The 24,538-nt window shown below is 32.8% G+C and overlaps 2 protein-coding genes across 4 annotated transcripts in view; both read right to left on the bottom strand.

Moving 5' to 3' along the window:
- LOC117909235 (phenylalanine--tRNA ligase, chloroplastic/mitochondrial-like) overlaps nucleotides 1-24,538 on the bottom strand; it is a 76,588-nt gene that overhangs the window by 11,756 nt on the left and 40,294 nt on the right. For 2 of the 3 annotated variants that reach the window (XM_034823183.1, XM_034823182.1), the window contains exons 1-2: nucleotides 4,047-4,512; nucleotides 2,714-2,904 (exon numbers count right to left, since the gene is read on the bottom strand). The exons of the other annotated variant lie outside the window; for it this stretch is intronic. In XM_034823183.1, coding sequence (XP_034679074.1) covers nucleotides 2,714-2,904; nucleotides 4,047-4,287 — 432 coding nt within the window. In that variant the 5' untranslated portion in view covers nucleotides 4,288-4,512. Of the gene's footprint in view, nucleotides 1-2,713; nucleotides 2,905-4,046; nucleotides 4,513-24,538 lie in introns of those variants that run through there. 3 annotated transcript variants of the gene reach the window in all.
- On the bottom strand, nucleotides 17,821-23,233 carry LOC117909239 (putative disease resistance protein RGA3). The gene is made up of 4 exons (XM_034823189.1): nucleotides 22,932-23,233; nucleotides 19,320-19,375; nucleotides 19,034-19,234; nucleotides 17,821-18,085 (listed from the first exon to the last, which is right to left on the bottom strand). The coding sequence occupies exons 1-2, from the start codon at nucleotides 23,223-23,225 to the stop codon at nucleotides 19,340-19,342; spliced, it is 330 nt and encodes a 109-aa protein (XP_034679080.1). The 5' UTR covers nucleotides 23,226-23,233; the 3' UTR covers nucleotides 17,821-18,085; nucleotides 19,034-19,234; nucleotides 19,320-19,339.

The raw sequence follows: 24,538 nt of genomic DNA, 5'->3' as shown, positions 1-24,538 counted from the left end.
TAGTTGATTTTGTTGGTTGGGTGAGAACCCGTTAAGGGTGTGTGTTGGGCTGCTCCTCTGTCCTTGGCTTTCAGCTAGGGAGTGGGGGGTGTGTTCTTTCTTGTATTTATTTTTCCACTGCATTAGTGGTTTTTATACAATACTTTTACTTATCAAAAAAAAAAAAAAAGAACCATAAAATAGTGAACCTCTCCAAGAAGTTTTGGAAATCCATAAACTTCATTGGTTCATTAGGTAATATGATGCAACATATCTCATTGGACCCAGGCCTTTAAATTGTAAAAAGTTTATGAATCATATGTTGCTCAGCTCTCTTTCCAATAATATGCAATCAGTGAACCACTCATATATTTTTGGCCTTTGGCTAATGTAATTATATTTTCTCATCAAGTAATATGTGTGATTCTTTCTCCCCTACTAAGTAAGTTCCCCTGTTCAACAATTCCCAACCAGTAAGCTTCACAGTGTGTAAGTCATAGTGTCATACAAATAAATTAATTACCTTTCTTTCTCCTCCTAATACCTAGCTTCACATTTCATTCAGTAGTAATTCCAATTTATTAAAACTAGCAAATTTATTTTATCAAACACTTTACACTTTACACTTTAACTATCCCCACAAACTAAAATCCATCAAAATAGGCATGGTCCAATGAGCCTACCTTTTGACACCATAGCGCAAGCTAAGTACTGTTACATGTAGTTGTGCTTAGAAGAAGTTATCTTGAATAGTAGTAGATCCTTCCAGTAGTTCATTGAGAGTTTGGGAGGTAGGGGCACTTTCTTGCTGCTTTTCTTCATTGTTGTTTCTTTCAATTTTGATGCCCAGAGTAACTTGTCGACTACAAGTGCACTTGGATTATATCCTCCTTTGTGTCCTTTTATAAATAGTATCTACTCATGACTGGTCAAAAGCAATAGCTGATAACATACATTTGCACCATATAAAGTCCAAGTTCCTAAAGTTTCAGTCAAAATAGGGAAAATTAAAGAGTTTTTCTTACTCATAAAATTAGGGAAATTACAGTTATGACATGTGAACACATGTGAAAACTAAGTCCATAAATGAAATTACATGCATAAATTATAATGATGGGACTGTGAAATTCAGTCACTATTCCCATAACATAAAACAATGGTTAAAATGTAGAGCAGTTGTAGCTGAGATCCATTAAGTTTACTTGATTCAAGCACATGATTACAAAGTTGTGAGTTTATAAGCTACCACTACTGCATAAAAGTTTGAGTGAAATATGCACTTGCTCTGTAATAATTTTCAGTTCCATTAAGCATTTGCAATGGACTTCTAATATTTTATCAATCATCTATTTTATGACATTGTTATATTTCATCATAAGACATGCAGATCATGCTTTATAATTATGCTTGTAAGTACAAGACAAACATGGGGTTTATAACAATGACAATTTCTCATGCCTAAGAAGAAAATTTCACATTTTGGGTTCTTTATAAATCTAATGGCAGTTAAAAATAATTTGATAAATGCTATTTGGATTACTGAATATTATTTGAAGTGAAAAGTGATCAATTAGTAGAAATTGCACTAGTCATGAGCCTGAAGATTATATTGAAGAACACAAAAGGGGGGCACAACCCAAGTACGCTCAGAGAATACAAGCTGCAACTGAACACCTATAAGAGAGAAGAGCAGCAAATACTAAAATAGATAGCAAACAGCCCCATGCTTTAGATCCCACCTAAGCTCTCCATGAAATCCAAGAATTTTGTACTCCTATTCAAACTATTTCCAAAAGCTATTATTTTTTAAAATTTTTCCAATTACAAACTTATATTGTTCTAATTAACTATTATCATTATGACAATTGCGTTTAACAAAAATTCATAAATATTATTTTTCTCCTGCAATACTATTAGAGAATTTTTACAATCTCCATCAATGCTAATTACCAAAATAATGATAATAGTAGGTGTTGTAAATAAATTTTTTGCTTACCTACAATAAAGAAAAAAATTAAATAAATCAATTTAAAAGGATTAAAATAACCTGTAAGTGATTGAGAATGCTATGAATTATATTTTCCTAAGAGACAACATGTCCCTTTGAATCCTAGGTTGTCTAATGTCCCTCTCAAAACATAAATTAACTTTCAATTTTTTATTAAAATAAAACAACTTTCCTGAATTTTTTCTCACTTGTGTCATGATAGAGAAATATACACCTATGCAATACATATCTGCAAGACTATCCTTGAATTTTTTGTACAAAAGCCAGGTCAAACAAACCTTTTCCTTAATAGACCACTATAAGTACCATGCCTTTATTTTACCAAAGGAATTTCAAATTTGGAGTATGTCCAGAATACTGCATTTAAGAGTTGAATAAACACTGGAGAGAACTGATAAACCTGGTAAACCGAATGCCTGTTCTGGACTTTTTTTATATGTAAGTTTGGCTGGAAGTTTGGATACTAGGTTCCCTACTTAGAACATCGTCGATGGAATAATTGGCAACATATGCAAATACCACTTTCATGGATTCTTAAATGTTAAAAGACCTAGGATAGGACAAAAACCAACAGGAAATGGGCAGCAAAATAAATAAAAACCGCAACAAAATGTCAGGCACCAGTCACAGCAAGATAATACAAGTTCCAAATAGTGCAATGTATAGCTCAAAATAGTGACAAAAAAACATGCATACAATTTTTATTTTATATCTTAATGGTCAAACCTCTTTTGTGGAGACTATTGGGCAAAGGTCATCCAACTTATCAAATTTGTTAGAGTAATTGGCATTGAAATAATCATATATTGCATTCTTCAGAATTCCAATTGGGTGTTGATCCCTCCTGTGAAGCTGCATTCCAAGTTTCAAAAAAATTGCATCCGGGACATTGTTTGTAGGATCATCCTTCACCACATCTACAAACCCCACAACCAAATATATCAAGCCAACCAAAAGAACTTGAAAAAGGTTCAGTACATGAATTCTAATTTTACCAAATATTCAGAATAGAATAACCCAAAAAATTTAAAAAATACAAAGACTCCAAGTTGCATTTCACGCTCTGACAAAGTATAATCAGAGATATAGCTTAGTGAATATAGTTTATTTTTTAAGGCTCTGCATCCCAAGTTTATCAAGGCAATCAGCAAAATCCAAAAACTCGAGTACATCAATTCCAATCACATAGACTCCCAGGTCTTCAAATTGAAAAAATTAAAAAAAATTGAACTTGACCCTAAGTTTTAGAAACAAAATCCACCATTCAACTACATTAAACCAATCCAAAGCAATAAAAAACAACCCATTAGATGAATTTTGACATCAACCAATATGCAAATAAGCTTAAAAAAATATAAATATAAAGGAAATCAGAGTTGTAATTGCATTCTTACTTTCAAAAAATTTGCATATCTTCCCTACAAAACCCACATTCTCATATATCAAACCAATTGAAAAAATGCCATAAACCCAGTACAGAATCCTCATTTCACCAAATACCCAAAACAAATACACCATTAAAAAAATAAAAAATAAAAAGGGAGAAAATTTAACCTTTATCAGAGGGCGAAATTGCAAGCCTAGTTATATAAATGCACCAAACACCTCCAACAGCACAACAAATAGAACAGAAACGTAACCCGCTAAGCTTGTAAAACGCAAAATAAGTTCTTGAATTCCAATTTCACAAAAAAAAAAAAAAAAAAAAAAAAAAAGAGAGAGAGAGAAAGAAGTGAAAGTTGGAACATGCATTCTTAATTTCACAGAAATGACGTCTCTAACTGTGTAAGTCTCGAAAGAGAGAAGGAAGTCTGATAACAACAATTGCAAATTGAATGACACAAGTTGGGCATAAGACTACCCACAAAAACGCAAATTGGATGCTTGAATTCGAACCTGGCAGGAAAAAAAAAACGCACAATAGAAAAGAAATCAGATTGTGAAATTGCAAACAAACGACACGACTTGAGTGCAAATGTCTGCAAAAACGCAAATTGGGCACACGAAATTCAAGCTAAAGATCCTTTTTAAACGCAATTTTGGGATGTGGGTATGTTACCATCTCTGCCAATCTTGACTCCACCAAGCTCCAGAAGCGAGACCACCGGTTGCCTCCACTTGTGAGTCTGAATCTTGTGAGCAGAAGAAGAGGAGAAAGGAATGGAAAAGGAGAAGCCAATGATGGCATTTCTGTGGAGTAAAATGGAGGGTTTGGAGAAGAGAGTTACTTGGGCAAGTGAAATGGCCACAGCCATGAAGTGGTGGTGGCGAGCAGTGGCCCCTCTGAAGTAAGTAAGCATCTCTGCTTCTTCTATTTTCTCCCCCAAACCTCTACTGAGATGTGTCCAAAATATAACCCGTAATTTTGCTTATTAGGCCACATTAGGGCAATTTGAAATAAGGTTATTTCATTCAAAGAAATAAATCATCTCTTATCTGTAAATCTATTTGACTCTACTTAATAACTGTTCCCTGAGATAAATGGATGGTTTCATGAAGAATTTTTGGTAAACTGATTCCTCCTTGGCCCTAAAGTTACAAAGGAAGCATTGATACTCTGGTCTATCACCCTCTTATAGCGAAACTCCATGAACACTCAAATTAAATACCTCTGTTTAGAGGTTGGGCTAAACTTAAGTCAATTATTTATTAATCCCTATTAAATTATTCAGATTAGCTATGAACCCACCAATTTGTCCAAGTTGTATGTTAACCATCCAATTTGTTCAAGTTATGACCCTAGTTAGAAAGCTTAGAGGTTGAGTTGAACTTAAATTAATTATTTATTTATCCCTATTAGATTATTTAGATCTGCTATGAACCCAACAATTTGTCCAAATTATGACCTTAGTTAGAAAGCTTAGAGGGAATAAAATAAATGAAAAATTGAAAATTTGAAAAATAGATTTAAAATTAATAAATTATTATTTTTTATGTGTTTATTTAAATATATTGTAATTATTTTTACTCTTCAATATAAATATTAAATAATTTTAAAATACATGGAATTTTAATTAATTTTAACTTTTTTTTTTTCATTTTCTTGTTCATGCAACCAATCGCAGTTACCTTTTAATGGCATCTTTGCAAACCGATTACAACCAAAAAGGGGAAAAAAATGGGTTTTAAAACCAACTCCTAGGACGTGTTTGGAAGCCGCCTAATTTCAGCTTCAATTCTTCTTACTTTGCGTACTCACAGAGGGGGTCTAACAAACAAAGCTCAGTCTCTTTTTCTTAAGCCTCTGTTGTTTCGGCTAGTCCGATGAACTACGATCAGGTAAAACCATTTTCTTGCACGGTTGCACCAGAAGTAAACTGCGTTGGGTTTCCGAGAAATTCAAAGAAAAGACAAAAAAAATAACAAGGGGAGTTCTGTTTGGTTATAGGAAAACAAAGGATATACTGGACCCTCACTCAATTGAGAAAAATTCTGTTTGGTTGTGGAGAAACCAAGGGAAAGAAATCTAAATTGTATACAACAATGCTTAATTAAAAAGTTCTATTTGGTTGCCGAAAAAAGAAAATGCAAGAAAAGAAAAGGAAAAAAAAAAGACTGTTTGATCGAGGAGGCACCGTCCTTTTCTTTGCTTGTCCTATGCTTTATGAGCAACCAAACACAAGAATGTTTATATTGTTTTGGTCTCTAGAAAGTGGGGACTGAATTGAACTAAGGCAGGTGGTTGGATTAGGCTAGTTAAGTGAATATTCCCATTTTGGGGTCCCTAACAATGTAAAATTGAAATTCTGAATTGTATTTATATTTTATTTGAGGGGTTTTTTCCTCATTTTCTCGGTAATCAAACGGAGTTCTTAGTCATTGACACCCTTCGTGTTTGAAGCCCTAGAAAATCAATGTCATATCAGGTCACTCTGTGGAAGGATGATCTATCATCTTGATTGAAACCAAAGAAATTCAAGGATGGTTTATCTAATGAACCATGGAATTTCAATATATAACTATACAGTATCTACCATATCAAAATTTCTTTTTACGCCTAATTTAAAGTTGTAACTCGATAAAAAAAAAAAGGGCTATTTGGTTAAAGGGGTCAAAATAACCCCCATATTTGCAAATATAACCCACCGGTTAAAAAACAAAACAAAATTGTCGATTGAGACAAAAATGCCCTTCTTCTTTTTTCTCTCCAACACTTACAACTTCTCATCTTCTGCTTCATTTACAGAACGACTCCTCATATTTTCCAAAAAAAATTTCTCATCATTTTCTTCTACTTCATTATCTTCCTTTGGTACACAAAAAGGAAAGCTCATATCCTCTTTCGCTTCATTTATATAACGAGTCTTCATCTTTCATCGTCTTCTTCTATTTCATTATCTTCCTTTGATGCACAAAACGAAAATCTCATCTTTCCTTCAAAAACCCTAGAAAATTTCTCGTCCATCATTTCATCCTTTGTTTCATTCTGAATCCTTAGAAAAATTGTTATTCTGTTTTTTTCAAGTTATCTCATATTGTATCTTCAAGCACGAAGGAAACAATGAGTTCATTGAAGAGTGATTTGATAAAAAGATTAAAAAAAGTGACGAAAAAACAAAAATGCCAATTGTGAACAGAAGAAAAAAGTGAAGCAAAGGAAAGCGAAGCTACTGAGCAAAAATCCCAATTACCAACAGAAGAGGTAAGTGATTCTGCTAAACTGGTGAGTGTAGTCTTCACATTTGATAAATTATTGAAATTTTTAGAGATGTTATACAATAATATTTGAGTATGGTTAAGTTTATTAGTTAAATGTTTTTAAAAATTTAGGATTTATTGAATTGTATTCAAAGTATAAAATTGTTATATTTATAATTTTTTTTTTAGTTCTCCATTGTTATCAGTTATGTATTTTGAGTGAATAAATTTAGGTTTGTTAGCTAATGTTTGAAAATATTTGGGAACTATTACAGTGTGTTGAAAAATAATAAATTGCATATTAATATTGTTTTAGTTTTTTGTATTATTATCAATCATGTGTTTAGAGTGAATTAGATATATTTAATGTAATAGCTTCTAATTAGGGATAAGTTTGCAAAGAATTTATGAAATTTTAAGGATTTTTGGAAATTTTAGGGGTATTATACAATGGTGTTTGAGTAGGTATATGTTCTTTACTTGATACTTTTAAAATAAAAACTATGGATTTATGTATTTTAAGAAAGAATTTTGCAAAAAATAAAAAATAAATAAAAGGATAGGAAGTTAATGAATTGTAATAGAGAAGCAACCAAGTATTTGAAAAAGACAATATATATATATATATATATATATATATATATATATATATATATATATATATATATATGAGAGTAATAAGAAGTGTAAGGTAGACTTAAGAGAAAATATTGCAAAAAAAAAAAATAATAATAATAAAGAACAAGAAGTTACATAAATTCTAGTGTAGAAGTAAAAAAGAATATTGAAAAAAAAAAAAACTAAAAGTGTGGTGAAAGGCAATGGTATTCCTAGGTGGCTAATATAAAAAAGAATATTAACATTACAAGTTAACTTTCTAAACAAAAAGGTTTCAACTCACAATGCTTTTTGATTGGGAAAATGAGAAATATGTCTTCGTAGCTATTTATATTGAGTTGGTAATACATATGTTTCAAAGAACATAAAATGTTAATTTATAGCTTAAACAATGGGTATGGCAATATTATTATAGAGAACTAAGAAAGAAGAGACAATTTAGAAATTTATGTTGCATTTGGTTTGGGATATGTTATTTATCATGTTATTATATATATATATATATATATATATATATATATTTACTATATTTTTATTTTAAAATAGTTTAGTAAAATATTCAAATATACTTATAATTAAGAAAATGGTTTATTCTAATATAAAAATATATTCACTGAATTAAGGAGACCATGTGTGGTTTATTAATCAATCATGCTCAGGCCAATCTTCACTTTTTCCTTTTAGCATTCTTAATAAGTGGCAAGAGTAGTAGATTATGAGTTTCTATACAGTCTCATGGGTTCCTTCTAGTAGTGATTTTAATTCAGGGCATTTAGCAATTTGAAGTTGCCTATATAATCTAATAAAGTTGCAAAACCATAATACTTACACTTCTTAGAATTTCCAAAATGGTTACATGTTGAAACCCCAATTGTATTGACAGCTTCAAGGGTAGTGAGGCACTAAAGCACTTGAGCTGAATACTTTATACTACCAAACTTCTAAATTTTCAACAACTTAGAGAGAAGTCAAGTGTGGCAGCAACTGAGAGAGGCATTGGTCCATGAAAAATCCTCACTTTCCTATTTTGCTTTAACTTGGCAACAAGTACATTTGCAATAAAATAATTAATACATATGACAAGTAAACAACATTATAGAAAATAGAGTATAATGCTCTTAACACATTGATAGTAAAATAACAATACAAAGTTCAAAATAGGAAACATGTTAGAATTGCAAGCAATACACCTGACTTGAAAGAAAACAGAAACTTTGAATGCTACTAAATTCTTTGGCCATGTAGTAGATATGAATTTCTTAGACACGAGAAATGATTGTGCCAAGGGATAATCACAAGCTTCTTGAGTAAGGCAAAATCTGTTATAAAATAGTAGTTCAGTCAACCCTAACATTTTCCCAAACTCTTACAATGCAAGACTTAAGTAATATGATCAGTTTGGTCTTTAATTACTAATTAATTGAGGATGCAAACTTTTCAAATTAATCATCTAAGTCCTTTTTGATTTATATGCTAATACATACAAAAATTACCATATAGAATGTAAACAGAGCATATTGATAAAAACAAAACTATAAAAAATGAGAAGAAAGATTGGGATTTCAAACTTGAACTAACTCTATATTACTCCAATCTTCACCAAATATCAATATCTAGGACTAAAGATTATTGGGTCAATCTTCACTTATTTCCCTTTTAAGTCTTTTTAATATACATGGACGATAAAAGATCACAAGTGTCTGCAGGGATATGAAGGAACCAATCTCTTGTAACAATGATGTGAATCCGAGGTAGCTATCAATTTTAGTGTATATAGGTGAAGTAGGGATGCTTATCAAATATGCTATCATTGCCAAAATGGAGAAGTCCTGAATTGTGGGTGTCAACTGAGGTTTGGATGAACCATCTAGTTTGAAAGTGATGTCAATTCAAGATAGCCATGAATTTGAAGCTCTGTAAGTGGTGCAAGGTTACATATCAAGTCTGTTGAATGTTTACAAACCATAACAGTCTCCAATTGTGAGTGGTTATAGGGTGCTAAGGATGCACGTCTTCCAACAGTGATGCTAGTTCGGGATAAATATAAATTTAAAGGTTTTTGTTAATGAAAATAGGCTGCCTATCAACTCCGATAATGTTGCCAAACTAGAATTGTCCCAAATTATAGTTGTCTGTAGAATGCTGAGGGAACTCATCTTGTGGTAGTGATGCCAGTTAACAACAAAGATGAATTTTATGTCGTGTAAGTAACTTGAGGCAACATATCCAGTGTAGTAATGTTGCCAAACCTAAACAACACATAATTGAAAGAGTTTGAAGCATAATAACATGTTGAAGCAGCTCAACTAGGAAAGAAATTATGTTATTTATGTCAATTTGAAAGCCCAATGTGATATCAGAATACCACCACAAAGTTCCTTACTTTCCAATTACTTTTGAGAAGTTGTTGAAACCACGTCATTATTCAATTTTGCTTTAACCTGAAAACAATTATATCTTCAATAAAATAATTACTTTAATAAAGCTCTTGAACATATAGAATGCAAACAGGAAGTAACAAGAGGATACATTGACCATAACCATTAAAGTAAAAGCACTAGAAACTTATGTAGTCTTCAAGAGGAGTAAAGGGCTTAGAATTGCAAACATCATACCTGAATTTAATAGAAACCAAAAGTTCTAAGCATAATCAGATGACTTAGTCATCTTGAAAATGTGAATAAATGCAAGCTTTTTAAGAAAGGTGATATCTACAAGAAAATATTACAATCAAATCTAGTTGTTTCCCAAACTCGAGAATGAAAAAAACTTTAAAAGTTACGGTGGAAGTTTGCATTAGCTACATAAACATATATAAACACAGAGCAAATGGAAGGAAAGCAATGAAAAACTTTTCCTTTCCTGTGTGCTGATGGATGAGAATCAGGTAAACAAAATACAACATTCTTATAACATTGACCACAAAGTAATATAAAAAAAAATGAAGTTATTGAAAGCAAGAAGAAGGTTTAGATCATGAACTTGAAGTACATTATAGATGTCATTATCAAAGATCCCTTCAATTCTTCATGAATTAGCAACAAATATCTAGTCAATATCGGGAACATGGGAATGTTGAGGGCACATACTTCTAGCAGTGATTTATATTCAAGGTAGACAATGACTTGGAGCTCATTAAGAGATTTGAAGCTGCCATGGAAGAGACAACTCAAGCTTTTAAGTCCTTAGGATTACCCTTACTATGTAGTAAATGAAGCTTTTTGCGATATTTATTGTAAGGTCTCCATAGTGATGAAATGTAGAATATGTTGATATAGAGACCTAGTTTATAGAAACCCTCAATTCAACTATTCAAGGAAGGTTGTGCCCAAGACCCACAATCGTCCCTTTTTGCATTGATTTGAGAACATTATATCTGCAGTAAAATTGCTAGTCTGACAATATTTTGAAACATGAAGAATGCCAATACAAAATAACTTGAACAAAATAGTTCTTATGCTACCTACTGATTAACACAACAACAAGCATGATTTCTAGGGAAAAAATAGCTAAATTATGATACATAACAATAAAGAGCACTGACATAATAGGTTTGTTTTAGTGATATTTTAAAAAAATAATTAATAGAACAGTTGATACACACAAAGCAAATACAAGGGAAGTAGTTAAGAAATTTTCTGCTCTACAAGTTGCATCTTTCTCAATCCAGTTATCGTCTTATCATATAAAAAAATTAAGAAATATAATCACAACTTGTATGATGCTCTCAATAAACAAATAACAGGCAAGGATTACTTAAAATACAAGGCAGGAGTGTTTTTTGCTTTAGCCATCTAGTAGATATGAATTTCTAGGCCATGAGAAAATTTTGGGTCAATCTAAAACTTTTTATTGTGATTTTAATTTAAAGAATGGAAGAATGCAGGAACTCATTTTAAGATGGACCAAAGAATAATCACAAACTTCTAAAGTGCGATTAAATTTTCCAAAAATAAAAATAAAAATCAACTTTTGAATGTAAAATTTAAATTGATTTGAAGACAAAAAAAAAAATTCAAACTTACTTGTTTAAGCATTCTATCAAATGGATAAGGTGTGAACATAAATAAAAAAAAAATAGTTTTGTTTTATATGCTAATGTAATTGCAATAAACTTTTGCTCAACGACATGGATGCTATTATTTTAGGAACAATGTGCTTAATGACCCTCAAGAATTTTTTGCCCTTACTTGTAAATAGACTAATAATGTCTTATTTCATTTAATCTAGTTCTTTATTCCATTCTCTGCAAGAAATTTTAGTCCTTATTAATAAATGAATGGAATATTGCATGGGTGTAAAAAAAAATAAAAATGGTTTGACGCCTATCTTGTTGAAACCAAAAATTTATGAACCTCAAGATCATCTGAGACATTAGTTATCCTAGGGAATTCCCTTTTAATCACCTTGAAAAATAAGGTACACTAGTAATGGTATAGAAAGAGTGACAAGAAAAACACAAAAATCTAAAATTCTACCTTAGAAATAGGGTCCTCATATGTGGCCAACCTTCCTTTGATATCTTCTAATATATTGAGAATGCTGCATTAGTTTCTTTTCACCTTGTCATGGTGTAAGTGGTTCCGAGGGTTGCTTATAAGGTGGAAGCAAATTAATGAGAAAGGATTTCAAGTGTGAGAAAATAAAGGCTATGCTTAAATGAGAAAAACACCTAATAAGGGGGTAAATTGGGTTTTTCAAAAACTTTTTCAACACAACAAATTCAAGCACAATATAATAAAAAATAAAGATATAGAGTTAGAGAATTTAAACTCGGATTTTATAGTGGTTCGGCATTTCCTTACCTACGTCCACTCTCCTCAATCTCCTAACCGAGTGAGGGTTTCACTAACTTGAAGCTTCAACAAAGCTTCCAATCTCCTTTACACTTGGATTCTGGCTCCAATGGGCTCTTACATAATCTCTTCAAGATTCAAACCTCTTGAAGGCTTTAACACTCAATTTTTACAAGAATGAATCCCTCAATCTAGCTCAATGAAAGCTCAAATACAAATCAAAGCTAGGATGATTCACAAGGGTGCACTAAAGGATATGCAAGTGAGGATTTAATGTACTAAGAAATAAATGAGAGCTTTTAAGGCAAGAACAAGTGGGTAGAAAATTGATTGCAAGTGTTCTCTATGTCATAAATGAAGTGGAGCTCTCAATTTATAGGTTTCTAAGTTTGGGAGCCAAAAAAAGCAAAAAACAGCCTCGACCGGTCGAGCTAGGGGTCGACTGGTTCACTAGTCGTTGGAGCATTTAATGCTTTGACAGGTTACCGTTGCCTCGACCGAACCTTAACCAGAGGTCGATCAGGAAATAGAGTAACTCGACTAGGAAGAGAAGGCTACTGGATGAGATAGACTGTTTTTGACACTCCTCGACCATATCTCGGTCGGACAAGAGCAACTAATCGTCCGGTTTCCTGGTTGGTTGAGCCGATTGGCCTGTGCCTCGATCGGTTCAGTCTTTTGGCTCCGAAAACCTATATTTTTCAATTTTTTTCCTTTCTAACACTTAGGCAAGGTCTTTAGGTAAATTGATATGCCAATTTTGAAACGTTTTGCCTAATATACAATTGATAAAACCCGGGTTTTAATGAAAACGTAATTTTAAGGAATAAATCGAGTTTTCAAAGATGCATGAAAAGATATGTAAAACCTAAGTGCACCCATGCATTCATCTTACATTTGTTTCCTATGATCAAAAGTCTTCCAAAAGTCTCGATCTTGTATCCATTTGGTCATTTGATGAATTTTCAAATTTATACCTAATATTCTTTACCATTCAAACCAATTAGTCACTTAACCATGGTTTGTTATTATCAAAACCTGATTAGGAGAACCCTTAGGCTAACAAAGTGCTTAAATGTTTCTTTGGGCTTCTCTGTATAAAAGCATGCCTTGTGTTATTGATGATCACAAGTCGGGCCTCGCCCAAAATGCCTGCATGCAACAACAATCTCAATAGTGAGGAACACATGAGCTAGTGTTTATATTGTTGTGGGCATGTAGATAGGTGATATGAGTTTACCTTTTCAATCTGTAAGCCAGTTCTACTAGGAAGACCTTATCTTGGTCTTCCCAAATTATTAAGACAGGTTGCATAATAAGTAAAGGCAATTTGTAACATAACAAAAATGATATAAGGATAATTAGTGGATTGTAATCTGGGTGAATCAAAATTCAACCTGTGAGATCTTGGGTAGCTCTAAAAGTTTCTGGTCTTTAAGAATAGCTTAGATCAAATCTTTATTCTCTTTTACAAATTCTATGCACATTAGCTGCCAGTCTTTTGTCTCTATTAGAAAACAAATATATCAAATAACCAATAATAATAATAATAATAATAATAAACTTGAATTTTAATCACTCAACTGTAATCAAATTTTGTGAACCGTTAAAAAAGACATTTTGAATTATTCTAAAAAAACACTAAAGAAAATGTGATATCCAAAGAACTTGAATGAAATTATTGAGTGCAGTAATGTTGCAAAACAAGAGTAGTGTTCAATTTGAGTTTGGATCATATCATCTGTGCATCCAATAGATAGAGATTTCAATTAAGAAGTAGAGACAAAGGATTAATTAACATAGCACCTCAGCTCACTAAGAGATGTGAGGTTGTCTATCTAATTTGATGAAACTACTAAACTAAAACATTTAGGTTATGTTTGGTTCCCTAAAAGTACTAAGAAAAAAAATGTTAAGAAAAATGATTTTCTCATATTTGGTTGTCTTTTGGAAAATACCAAAGAAAATCAAATATAATTAAAATTAATTAGAAATTTATAGATTTTTCAAATCATTTAATCTTTATATTGAAGAGTTAAAAAGAGTGAAGTGAGTTTGAAGTAGCATACAAAAATAATTTATTGACTTTCACTTTTTTTTTCCTTCCACTTTTCCTCTCTATTTTGTTTTCCTTACATTTTCCCTCAAATTTTCTAAGAACCAAATAGAGCTAAATGATTTTTTTAAGAGTATTTGGAACAGTGACATGATAAAGCCAACCCCGCACTCATTATCAACAGAAGCTGCTAAACTACAAGTCTACAACATAGATGAACTACTGAATTCATTAACACCATTCTCTATTTTGCATTTACTCGACAATTATTGCTCTAATAAAACATTTAGACTACATTAATGGCTAAATTGAAAAGAGAGCAAAATTTCTTTTGTATCAGGCATCTAGTAAATATGAATGTTTGGACCATGTGAAATTTTCAAGCCAACCCAAAGTCGTTTCCTTTTGGGATCCTTTGGCCATTAGGTCAATGGTAAGCTTCTTAAGAAAGGAAGACTCTATGACCAATACTATTTATATTGGAGCTCAGTATTTCCTCAAACTCTTAGAATGCAAAACACTCAAGCAAAATGATTTGAAGATGTAAAAATTTTCAAACTTACTAGAGTAAGCATTTAATAAAACAAATAAGGTGCAAATAAAAAGAACTACCAAAACAAATTGTTAGGAATTTGAGGCTAATCCAACCTATGGTAATCACCCTAGAGGGGGGGTGAATAGGGTGATGGTCTCTTTTTGCAAATTTAAACTAAGTGAATGTAAGAGATAATTATATGCAAGTATATATGATAAACAATATAAAAACAATTGCATATAAATTAAAGGAGTAGGGAAGAGAGAATGCAAACACAAGATTTATAGTGGTTCGGCGCTACCCGGCCTACATCCACTCTTCTCTAGCTTCAATCCCAAGCTTGAGGTTCCACTAATTCAAGGCTTCCAAACCAAGCCTTCAAGCAATACAATTGGATTATGGTTCCAATCTACTCTCTTGGATTTTTGGCTCCAAGCACCCTTTACACTTCTCAAGAGATACCACACTCTTGGAAAACTTCCTCACAAAGATATACAAATAAAGATCTCTCAAAATTCTAGTAATAGAACTTTAGGCTCAAAGATACAAGAAAAAACTAGGATTGAATGGTGCACTAAAGATATGCAAGTTTTGGAATAATGGTGCACTCAAAAATACTCTTCTAAGGCTCAAATATACTCAAGAATGATTTAGGAAGGTTAAGCTCTTAAAACAATGAAGATTGGAGCCTTTTTATAGAAGAAAAAAGCCAAACTAGCCGTTTGGGGTTCGACCGGTCGAGTTGGGGGTCGACCGGTTGACTAGCCGTTAGCATTTAATGTTTGGCAGGTGACCGTTGGGCCTCGACCAGGCCTCGACCGGACGAGGTTCAATGACCGGTTGAACAACCGTTCTGGAAGAAAGAGAAAATTTTTGCAGTTTTCAAACGGTCGACTGGTTACTGTTCATACCCCTCAACCGGTTGAGCTGAGGGTCAACCGGTTACTGTTCATAACCTCAACTGGTTGAGCTGTGAGTCAACCGGTTACTGTTCATCCGATTCAACCGGTTGAGCCATTTTTGGCTCAACACCCAACTTTTTCAACTTAAAACCTTTAAAACAAGTTTGAAAAATATTTGACACAAGGTTTTAATTAAAAACATGAAATCATCCAATTTTAAAAGGATTTAAAATGAATTAATTCTTGGATGATTTTGATGCATAAGTAAAGAATATAATGCATGAAAAAAACCTAGTGCACCAACAACCTTACAAAGAGATCCTAAGAAGCTTTGGTCTTGAAAAACTCTTCTCTTTGAGGTGGTTTTCTTCTTCATGATTTCTCCTTGGCTTGATTTGTCTTTGGATTGCCACTTTGGAAGTTGTCTTGCCTAATCACACTTGAAATATGATCATTAGTTCTAAACCTTGTTTTGTTATCATCAAAATCAAGATTAACCAAACCTTGGTTTCACACAAATGAAAACAGAAGATTTTTGAATGTAAGATAATAAAAATGAAGTCATAGAAAATAAGAAGAAAAGTTAGGGATTTCGGACCTGAAAGGCATTCTGTATCAGTTCAATCTTCATGGATGTATGATATCAATTTGTGGGATATGAGCAATCTTTGGTTAGTATTCACTTTTTCTTTCAGCAGATTTCCTCTAAGTGTGAACAGATTCAAATTGTTTAGTGTCTGCAAGCTTTTGAGGGAACATATCTTCTGGTAGGGATGTCAATTCAGGGTAGCCATGAATTCCAAGTTCTGTAACAGAGGTGAGGGCATCTATCAAGTGCAGTAATATTCCAAACACAAAACAACATTTAAGATTGAGAGTTGTCATATTAGACCTTAGTTTTTTCTCAAACTCTTAGAATGTAGAACTCCAAGTAAAATGATTAGTTTAGTGCACAACATTACAATTTGTTAAAAATCTGGAAAATATTTTCAAAGTTATTGATGTGAGCATTTAAACAAACATATGAGGTGCCAATATAAAAAAACTTTTGCTCAACAACATGGATGCTATTATTTTAGGAACAATGTGCTTGATGACCCTCAACAATTTTTGGCCCTTACTTGTAAATAGAATAATAATGTCCTATTTGCATGTAATTTAGTTCTTTATTCTATTCTCTACAAGAAATTTTAGCCCTTGTTAATAGATGACTGGAATATTGCATGGGTGTAAAAAAAATAAAAATAGTTGGCACCTATCTTGTGGAAACCAAAAATTTATGAACCTCAAGATCACTTAAGACACTAGTTATCCTAGGGAATTCCCTTTTAATCATCTTGACAAATAAGGTGCACTGGTAATAGTATAGGAATAGTGATAGGAAAAACACAAAAATCCAAAATTTGACCTTGGAATAGGGTCTTCATATGTGGCCACCCTTCCTTCGATATATTATAATATATTGAGAATGTTGCATTAGTTCCTTTTAACTTCGTCATGGTGTGAGTGGTTCTAGGTGTTGCTTGGGAGGTGGAAGCAAATCAATGAGAAAGGATTTCAAGTGCTTAAATATTTCCTTGGGTTTCTCTATAATAAAAGTATGCTCTATGATCACAAGTTGGGCCTCCTCACCCGAAATGCCTGCACGCAATAACAATTTCAATAGTGAGAAAGACATGAGCTAGTGTTTGTATTGTTGTAGGCATGTAGGCAGGTGATACAAGTTTACCTTTTCAATTTGTGAGCCAGTTCTACTAGGAATACCTTATCTTGGTCTCCCCAAATTATTAAGGTAGGCTGCATAACAAGTAAAGGCAAATTGTAACATAACAAAGATGTTATAAGTAGAATTAATGGATTGTAAAATGAATGAATTTGAATTCAACCTGTGGGATCTTGGGTGGCTTTGAAAGTTTCCGATCTTTAGGAATATCTTGGATCAAATCTTTCTTCTCTTCTACAAACTCTATGCACATTACTTGTTAGTCTTATTTTTGTATTAGCAAACGAATATATCAAATAACTACTAATGATAATAAGAATAAACTTGAATTTTAATCACTCAACTATGATCAAATTTTGTGAATAGTTAAAAATGACATTTTGAAATTATTCTAAAAATAAAAAATAAAAAAAAAACCAAAGAAAATGTGATATCCAAACAACTTGAATGAAATTATTGAGCAAGCAAGAAAATATAATATCTAAAGAAAATGAACTTGAATAATTTCAAATGGATATTGAATAAAAATGAAGTCATCAGAAAATGAGAATGGAGGATTTCATACTTGAAATGGTTCTCCTTACTGATGAAACCTTCACCAAGTGTGGCCCTTTGTATTCTTGGGCAAGTATTCACCTATTTCCTTTTGGTATCTTGCAAGTAGGTGCATATAATAAAAGATTTTCCATGTGGAACACATCTCTTCTAAGGTGATGTCAATTCAATGCAGTCACCAATAAGTAGGTCTATAAGTGAGTTCAAGTTGCCTTTCTAGTACAGTAATGTTGGAAAACAAGAGCAGTGTTCAATTTGAGTTTGGATCATATCATCTGTGCATCCAATAGACAGACTTCAATGAAGAAGCAAAGACAAAACATTAACTAACATAGCACTTCAGTTGAATAAGAGATGTGAGGTTGTCTATCTAATTTGATGAAGCTGCTAAACTAAACTAGAACATTTAGGTTATGTTTGGTTCCTGAAAAGTACTAAGAAAATAATGTTAAGGAAAATGATTTTCTCAAGTTTAATTGTCCTATGGAAAATACCAAAGAAAATAAAATATAATTAAGATTAATTATAAATTTATACATTTTCAAATTATTTAATCTTTAAATCAAATGGTTAAAAAAAGTGAAATGAGTTTAAAGTATAATATAAAAATAATTTATTGACTTCCACTTTTTTTTTTCCTTCCACTTTTTCTCTTTATTTTTTCATTCAAATTTTCAAGAAACCAAACAAAGCCTTGATGATTTTTTTAAGAATATTTGGAATGGTAACATGATAAACCCAACCCCATACTCGTTATCTAACAAAAGCTGCTAAACTACAATATAGATCAAGTATTGAATTCATTAACACCATTTTCTATTTTGCATTTGTTTGGCAATTATTTCTCTAATAAAAAAGTTATATTAATGGCTAAATTTAAACTACTTTTTGTATCAAGCGTCTAGTAAATACAAATTTTTGGACCATGTGAAATCTTCAAGCCAATCCAAAGTTGTCTCCTTTCGGGATCCTTTGGGCATTAGGAAATGGTAAGCTTCTTAGGAATGGTGTACTCTACTAGTTATATTAGAGCTCAGTATTTCCTCAAACTCTTAGAATGCAAAACACTTAGTATAAAATAATTTGAAGATGTAAGCATTTAATCAAACAAGTAAGGCACAAATACAAAGAACTACCAAAACAAATGAAAACAGAGCATTTTAAAAGTAAGATAATGAAAATGAAGTCATAGAAAATAAGAAGAAAAGTTAGGGATTTCGGACCTGAAAGGCATTGTGTATCAGTTCAATCTTCATGGATGTATGATATCAATTTGTGGCATATGAGCAATCTTGGGTTAGTCTTCACCTTTCCTTTCAGCATCTTTCTGTGAACAGATGCAGATTATTTAGTGTCTGCAGGTTTTTGAGGGAACATATATTCTGACAGTGACGTCGATTCAGGGCAGCCACGATTTCCAAGCTCTGTAAGTGAGGTGAGGGTATGTATCAAGGTAGTAACATTCCAAACACAAAGCAACGTTTAAGATTGAGAGTTATCATATCAGACCTCAGTATTTCCTCAAACTCTTAGAATGTACAATACCAAGTAAAATAGCTTCCCAGCTGGAAAAAAATTTCAAAATTATTAATGTGAGCAGTAAAAACACAATAATAAAATGGAAACATAGCATTTTGATTCTTAAATAATAAAAATGGGAAGAAAGGTTGGGGATTTCGGACCTACCTTCCATCTCAATTTGGAATCACACTTGAAACAAACACGTGGGATATGAGCAATCTTGGCCCGGTCTTTACCTGTTTCCTTGTTGTATCTTTCCTCTAGGTGTGGATAATCACAGAAATAAAATGTCTGCAGTTTTTTAAGGGAATAGATCTCTTCTGGCAGTGATGTCAATTCAGAGCAGTCATAAATAATAAGTTCCGTAAGCGAGGAAAGGCTGCCCATCCAGTGTAGTAATGTTGCCAAACCAGAGCACCTAACAATGTGGAGAGTTTCGAGAGTGGAAACATATTGAAGCGGCTCCTCTGGGAGAGATATCATACCATCAATCTCACATATACGCAGAGACTTCAATGAAGAAGAAGCAGAGATAAACATGAACTGCCTCAGTACCTCTGCTCTGACTCCAAGCAGGCTTAGTTCCTCAAGACGAGGTAATGATGCCGCATTGAAGGATGCCAAGTTAGGGCAATTTCCGATCCTTGATTGAGAAGGACAAAGAGATGACGGCAGTTCCAAGGATGCCAAGTCATAGCAATTTATGATCATTAATTGAGAAAGAGAAGGAGTAGAATGCAGTTCCAAGGATGCCAAGTTATAGCAACCGATGATCTCTAATTGAGAAAGACAAGGAGAAGAATGCAGTTCCAAGGATGCCAAGTTATGGCAATTTCTGATCATTAATTGAGAAAGAGAAGGAGTAGAATGCAGTTCCAAGGATGCCAAGTTATAGCAATCGGTGATATCTAATTGAGAAAGACAAGGAGAAGAATGCAGTTCCAAGGATGCCAAGTTATGGCAATTTCTGATCTTTAATTGAGAAAGAGGAGTAGAATGCAGTTCCAAGGATGCCAAGTTATAGCAATCGATGATATCTAATTTAGAAAGAGAAGGAGTAGAATGCAGTTCCAAGGATGCCAAGTTATAGCAATCGATGATATCTAATTGAGAAAGACAAGGAGAAGAATGCAGTTCCAAGGATGCCAAGTTATGGCAATTTCTGATCTTTAATTGAGAAAGAGGAGTAGAATGCAGTTCCAAGGATGCCAAGTTATAGCAATCGATGATATCCAATTGAGAAGGACAAGGAGAAGAATGCAGTTCCAAGGATGCCAAGTTATGGCAATTTCTGATCATTAATTGAGAAAGAGAAGGAGTAGAATGCAGTTCCAAGGATGCCAAGTTATAGCAATCGATGATCTCTAATTGAGAAAGACAAGGAGAAGAATGCAGTTCCAAGGATGCCAAGTTAGGGCATCGTCTGATATCTAATTGAGAAAGACAAAGAGATGACGGCAGTTCCACCAGTTCTTCCATACCAACAAGCTTCAAAGACTTGAGAGAAGGGAGTTGAGAAAAGGGTGGCAGAATTTTGCATCTTGAACATCCCCAAATTTCAATTTCAATTAGGTAGGGAAACAGGGAACCCAACCCATCATTCATCATCCAACTTGGAAACTCCGTACCTCCATAACCTTCTATAAAGATATCCTTTAGGTGTTGGTGTGGTTGAAGGCCTTCCATTACTGACTTATGACCCTCATACCCCCACCGTTCCCATTGCAATCTCAAGGACTGAAGATATTGTTTTCCTTTCAAAATTTCCCCCCTGGATACCAGTTCAACATCCCTCACGTTTTGAAGATTACTTATGCATAACCCTCCTCTTAGTTGGTTAAGGCCTTTCAATTCACTCAAGCTACCAATTTTGTGATTCCTTATGTCATTCCCAACCACAAACAATGGTAGACTTTGAAGTAAAGTCAACTTGCCGATTCCATGTGGCATATGAGTCAAGTGATCACATCCACTATTCTCCAAGTGTCTAAGATTGATCAATTCTCCTATGTTGTCTGGAATTCTTTTTAATCTCCGACATCTTGTGAGTTTTAATGTTTGCAAATTCTTTAACCTTGTAATAGCATTTGGAAGTACCTTAAAACCATTGTAGGAAAGATCAAGATACCTTAAATGACTCAATTTGCTTAAACACTTTGGCACCTTCTCTACACCCATACCACTTAAACTCAATGCACGTAAACACATAAAACTCGGAAAAAATGAATTTACATTTGTACTATCTTTATAAAAATATTCATAAAGGTTTAGAAAGGTCCTTATGGGTTTTCCCTTTAGAGCCTTTATCATAGGATTTACCTCTTCAAACAATGATACATGACGAGCTTCTTCTGGAATGTTATTTACATCACTTCCTAAAACAAGGATCTCAGATCCTACAATTGATTGTGCAAGATCATGTATAAGGTCATGCATTTTAAAATGATTGGTTCTCGCCTTCTCCAACAATGACCTTGACAATAATTCCTCAAAATATTGATCCCCTATATCCTCTAATTGCTTATTATTATCATTTGAAGATTGAATATAACCTTGTGCTATCCATAGTTGTACCACCAACTTTTTCTCAATCTCATAGTCTTTTGGAAATAAAGCACAATATGTAAAACATTGTCTCAAATGAGTTGGCAAATTATCATAACTTAATTTCAGCACCCCTACAACATTCTCATTTTCATCTCCGAGTGACAGCAAATTTTTATTGTTTCTAATAGACAACCACTGCCCCGGTTCTCTTTTAGACCCCAATATCATTGCTAAAGACTTAATAATGAGAGGAACTCCCTTACACATTTTTGCAATTTCTTTTCCAGTTTGGGTGATGTTTGTATGCACATCCTCCTCTCCATCTTTAAATGCGATTTTTGAAAACAACCTCCAAGAATCGTTTTCATCAAGACCTTTCAAATTAATTGGAAAATTATCTCCCATGAGTGATGCAACTCTAGGTTTTCTGGTGGTTACTACAATTTTACTACCTATGGCACCAACCATTAATAAAGTTCTCACGTGATCCCATTGTTGAGGATTTTGATTCCAAACATCATCGAGGACTAGCAAGTACCTCTTTTGACTTATTTTTTCATGAAGCTTAGTTTTCATAGTCTCCAGACTTTCAGCACCCCCATCATTCAGAGATTTTAAAATTTTTTTGATCCACATATTAACATCAAAACCATCACCAGAATCATCAGAAATGCAAGCCCATATCTTAAACTCAAAATGATTGACCACTCTTTCATCATTGTATACCAATTGAGCAAGGGTGGTCTTACCCAACCCCCCAATGCCTACAATGGCAACAACCGAAAGCTTTTCTTCACCCTTGGACGACAACAACTTCCCTATTATCTCCTCTTTGTTTTCTTCTCTTCCTACCATTTCAGATTTTAACACGAATGAATGGGTGTCTCTCCCACTATTCTCTACCCGTGTGTGTAGTACCATGTCCCGTGGAGTCAGATTTAACATGGGGATTTCTTTTGCAATATCATCTATCCTTACTTTGATATCGTTGAGTCTATGACTCATGTTTAAACGAAAAGCAACTTGATTTTCAGATGAGAAGAATTCACTGACCTGCCTTGCCAATCCTCCTCGCTGAAGATAATGGGTTGCATAGTCATCCAGCAAGTCATCTGCGTCATAAACAACACCTCTGAACCTCCGGACCCAATCTTTGACTGCACGATTGCTCTGCTGCTGCTGCTTCTCCTCAGCATCCAAAAGCACAGCCTTGATGGTGCCCAGTTTCCCAATGAGCTTGGTCATCTCCTTTGGAACACCATACATGGATCCAATTTCTTGAAACGCCTTGGACCCCAACTTGGTCAAAATGTGCTCCACAACACCGAATGGAATTTGATCAGCCATTTCGGAACAACTCAAAGTAGCAGAAAGCCAAGAAAATACAGCACGTACAAGATGAGAAGCTGAGGGAATTGTGATAGAATAGAGAACAAAGTAAGAGATATCTTTATAGGGGTGGATTGGATAGGCCAGGTCACATGGGTATTGATTAATAATATGGATTCCGTGGACAAGTTATGCCAGGCCATGCCAGTTGTAATTAAAGGTTGTGGATGTATTCAATAATATAAAATGTGGTGCCATCTACATGTTCTCATTCATTAATTTTCAACAATTTTTAAATCACTCTGGGAAGCATGCTCCAACTTGTCCACTTTATATTATATATCAGGTAACGGCTACAAATCAGTGAACATGTTCACTAAACTATTCTAACTCCCATGTGGCCTGACAAAAAATGGACCGTTACTATTCTTAAATTAATTAATTTATCCATTTTTTAATTATAGATTAGGTTAATTAAGATTCCAAATCAATTAAGATTCCATGTGGTACTATAGAAAATATGAACATTTTTTATTATATCTGTTCTGCTGATCCTCAGTATCCAGATGTACAGTTTTGATAGTCCCTAGTTTCTTTTGATCAGTTCACATGGGTACTAATATAAAAAAACTTTATATAAAATGCATAGTATGCTTCAATGGTTCATTCATTTGAGCATATTTCGTTTATTATTGTAAAAAAAAATCAAATATTATCAAAACTAATTAAAATAATTATATATTTTTGAATTATTTAATCTTTATATAAATAAGGAAAATATATACAACGAGTTTGAAGAAACATGTTGAAATAATTTTAAATTTTAAATCCATTTTTTTATTTTTTATTTCTCATTATAACATATGGATTCTCAATATATATAACATGTGGACCAGAGCTTTGGTTGGATTATTAATTCATAATTTTTATGCAAAATTATTATATATTTATGAGACTAATTTATTTATTTATCTTTATTTTAATTTTTCTTAATTTCACTATTTTTTATTTGGATGAAATATTCAATTATTAATGTTGTTAAAATTTAAAAAGAGAAATCTAAAAATAATTATTTATGTGGAAATTTTTATTGAAAATTTGAAATGTATAATGTGTGAAAAAAATAAATTTAAATGATTATTTGTTAGGAAGATGACTTAAATTCCTATTTAAAATATCATAAAGTTATAAATATTTTCTAACTTTAGATGTGATTGTAATTAAATTCCTTATAAAATAAGAAAAATTAGTAGAAATATCTTTATAAATATTCTAAATTATAAAGGAAAAAAATTATGAGAGGAGCAAAAAACACCCAAAGTGAAAACATC

The sequence above is a fragment of the Vitis riparia genome, chromosome 19, assembly GCF_004353265.1.
Source record: "Vitis riparia cultivar Riparia Gloire de Montpellier isolate 1030 chromosome 19, EGFV_Vit.rip_1.0, whole genome shotgun sequence".
In the NCBI taxonomy this organism is placed as follows: domain Eukaryota; kingdom Viridiplantae; phylum Streptophyta; class Magnoliopsida; order Vitales; family Vitaceae; genus Vitis; species Vitis riparia.
The sequence above is the reverse complement of the archived record's forward strand: the minus strand, read 5'-3'. Positions and strand labels throughout refer to the sequence as shown.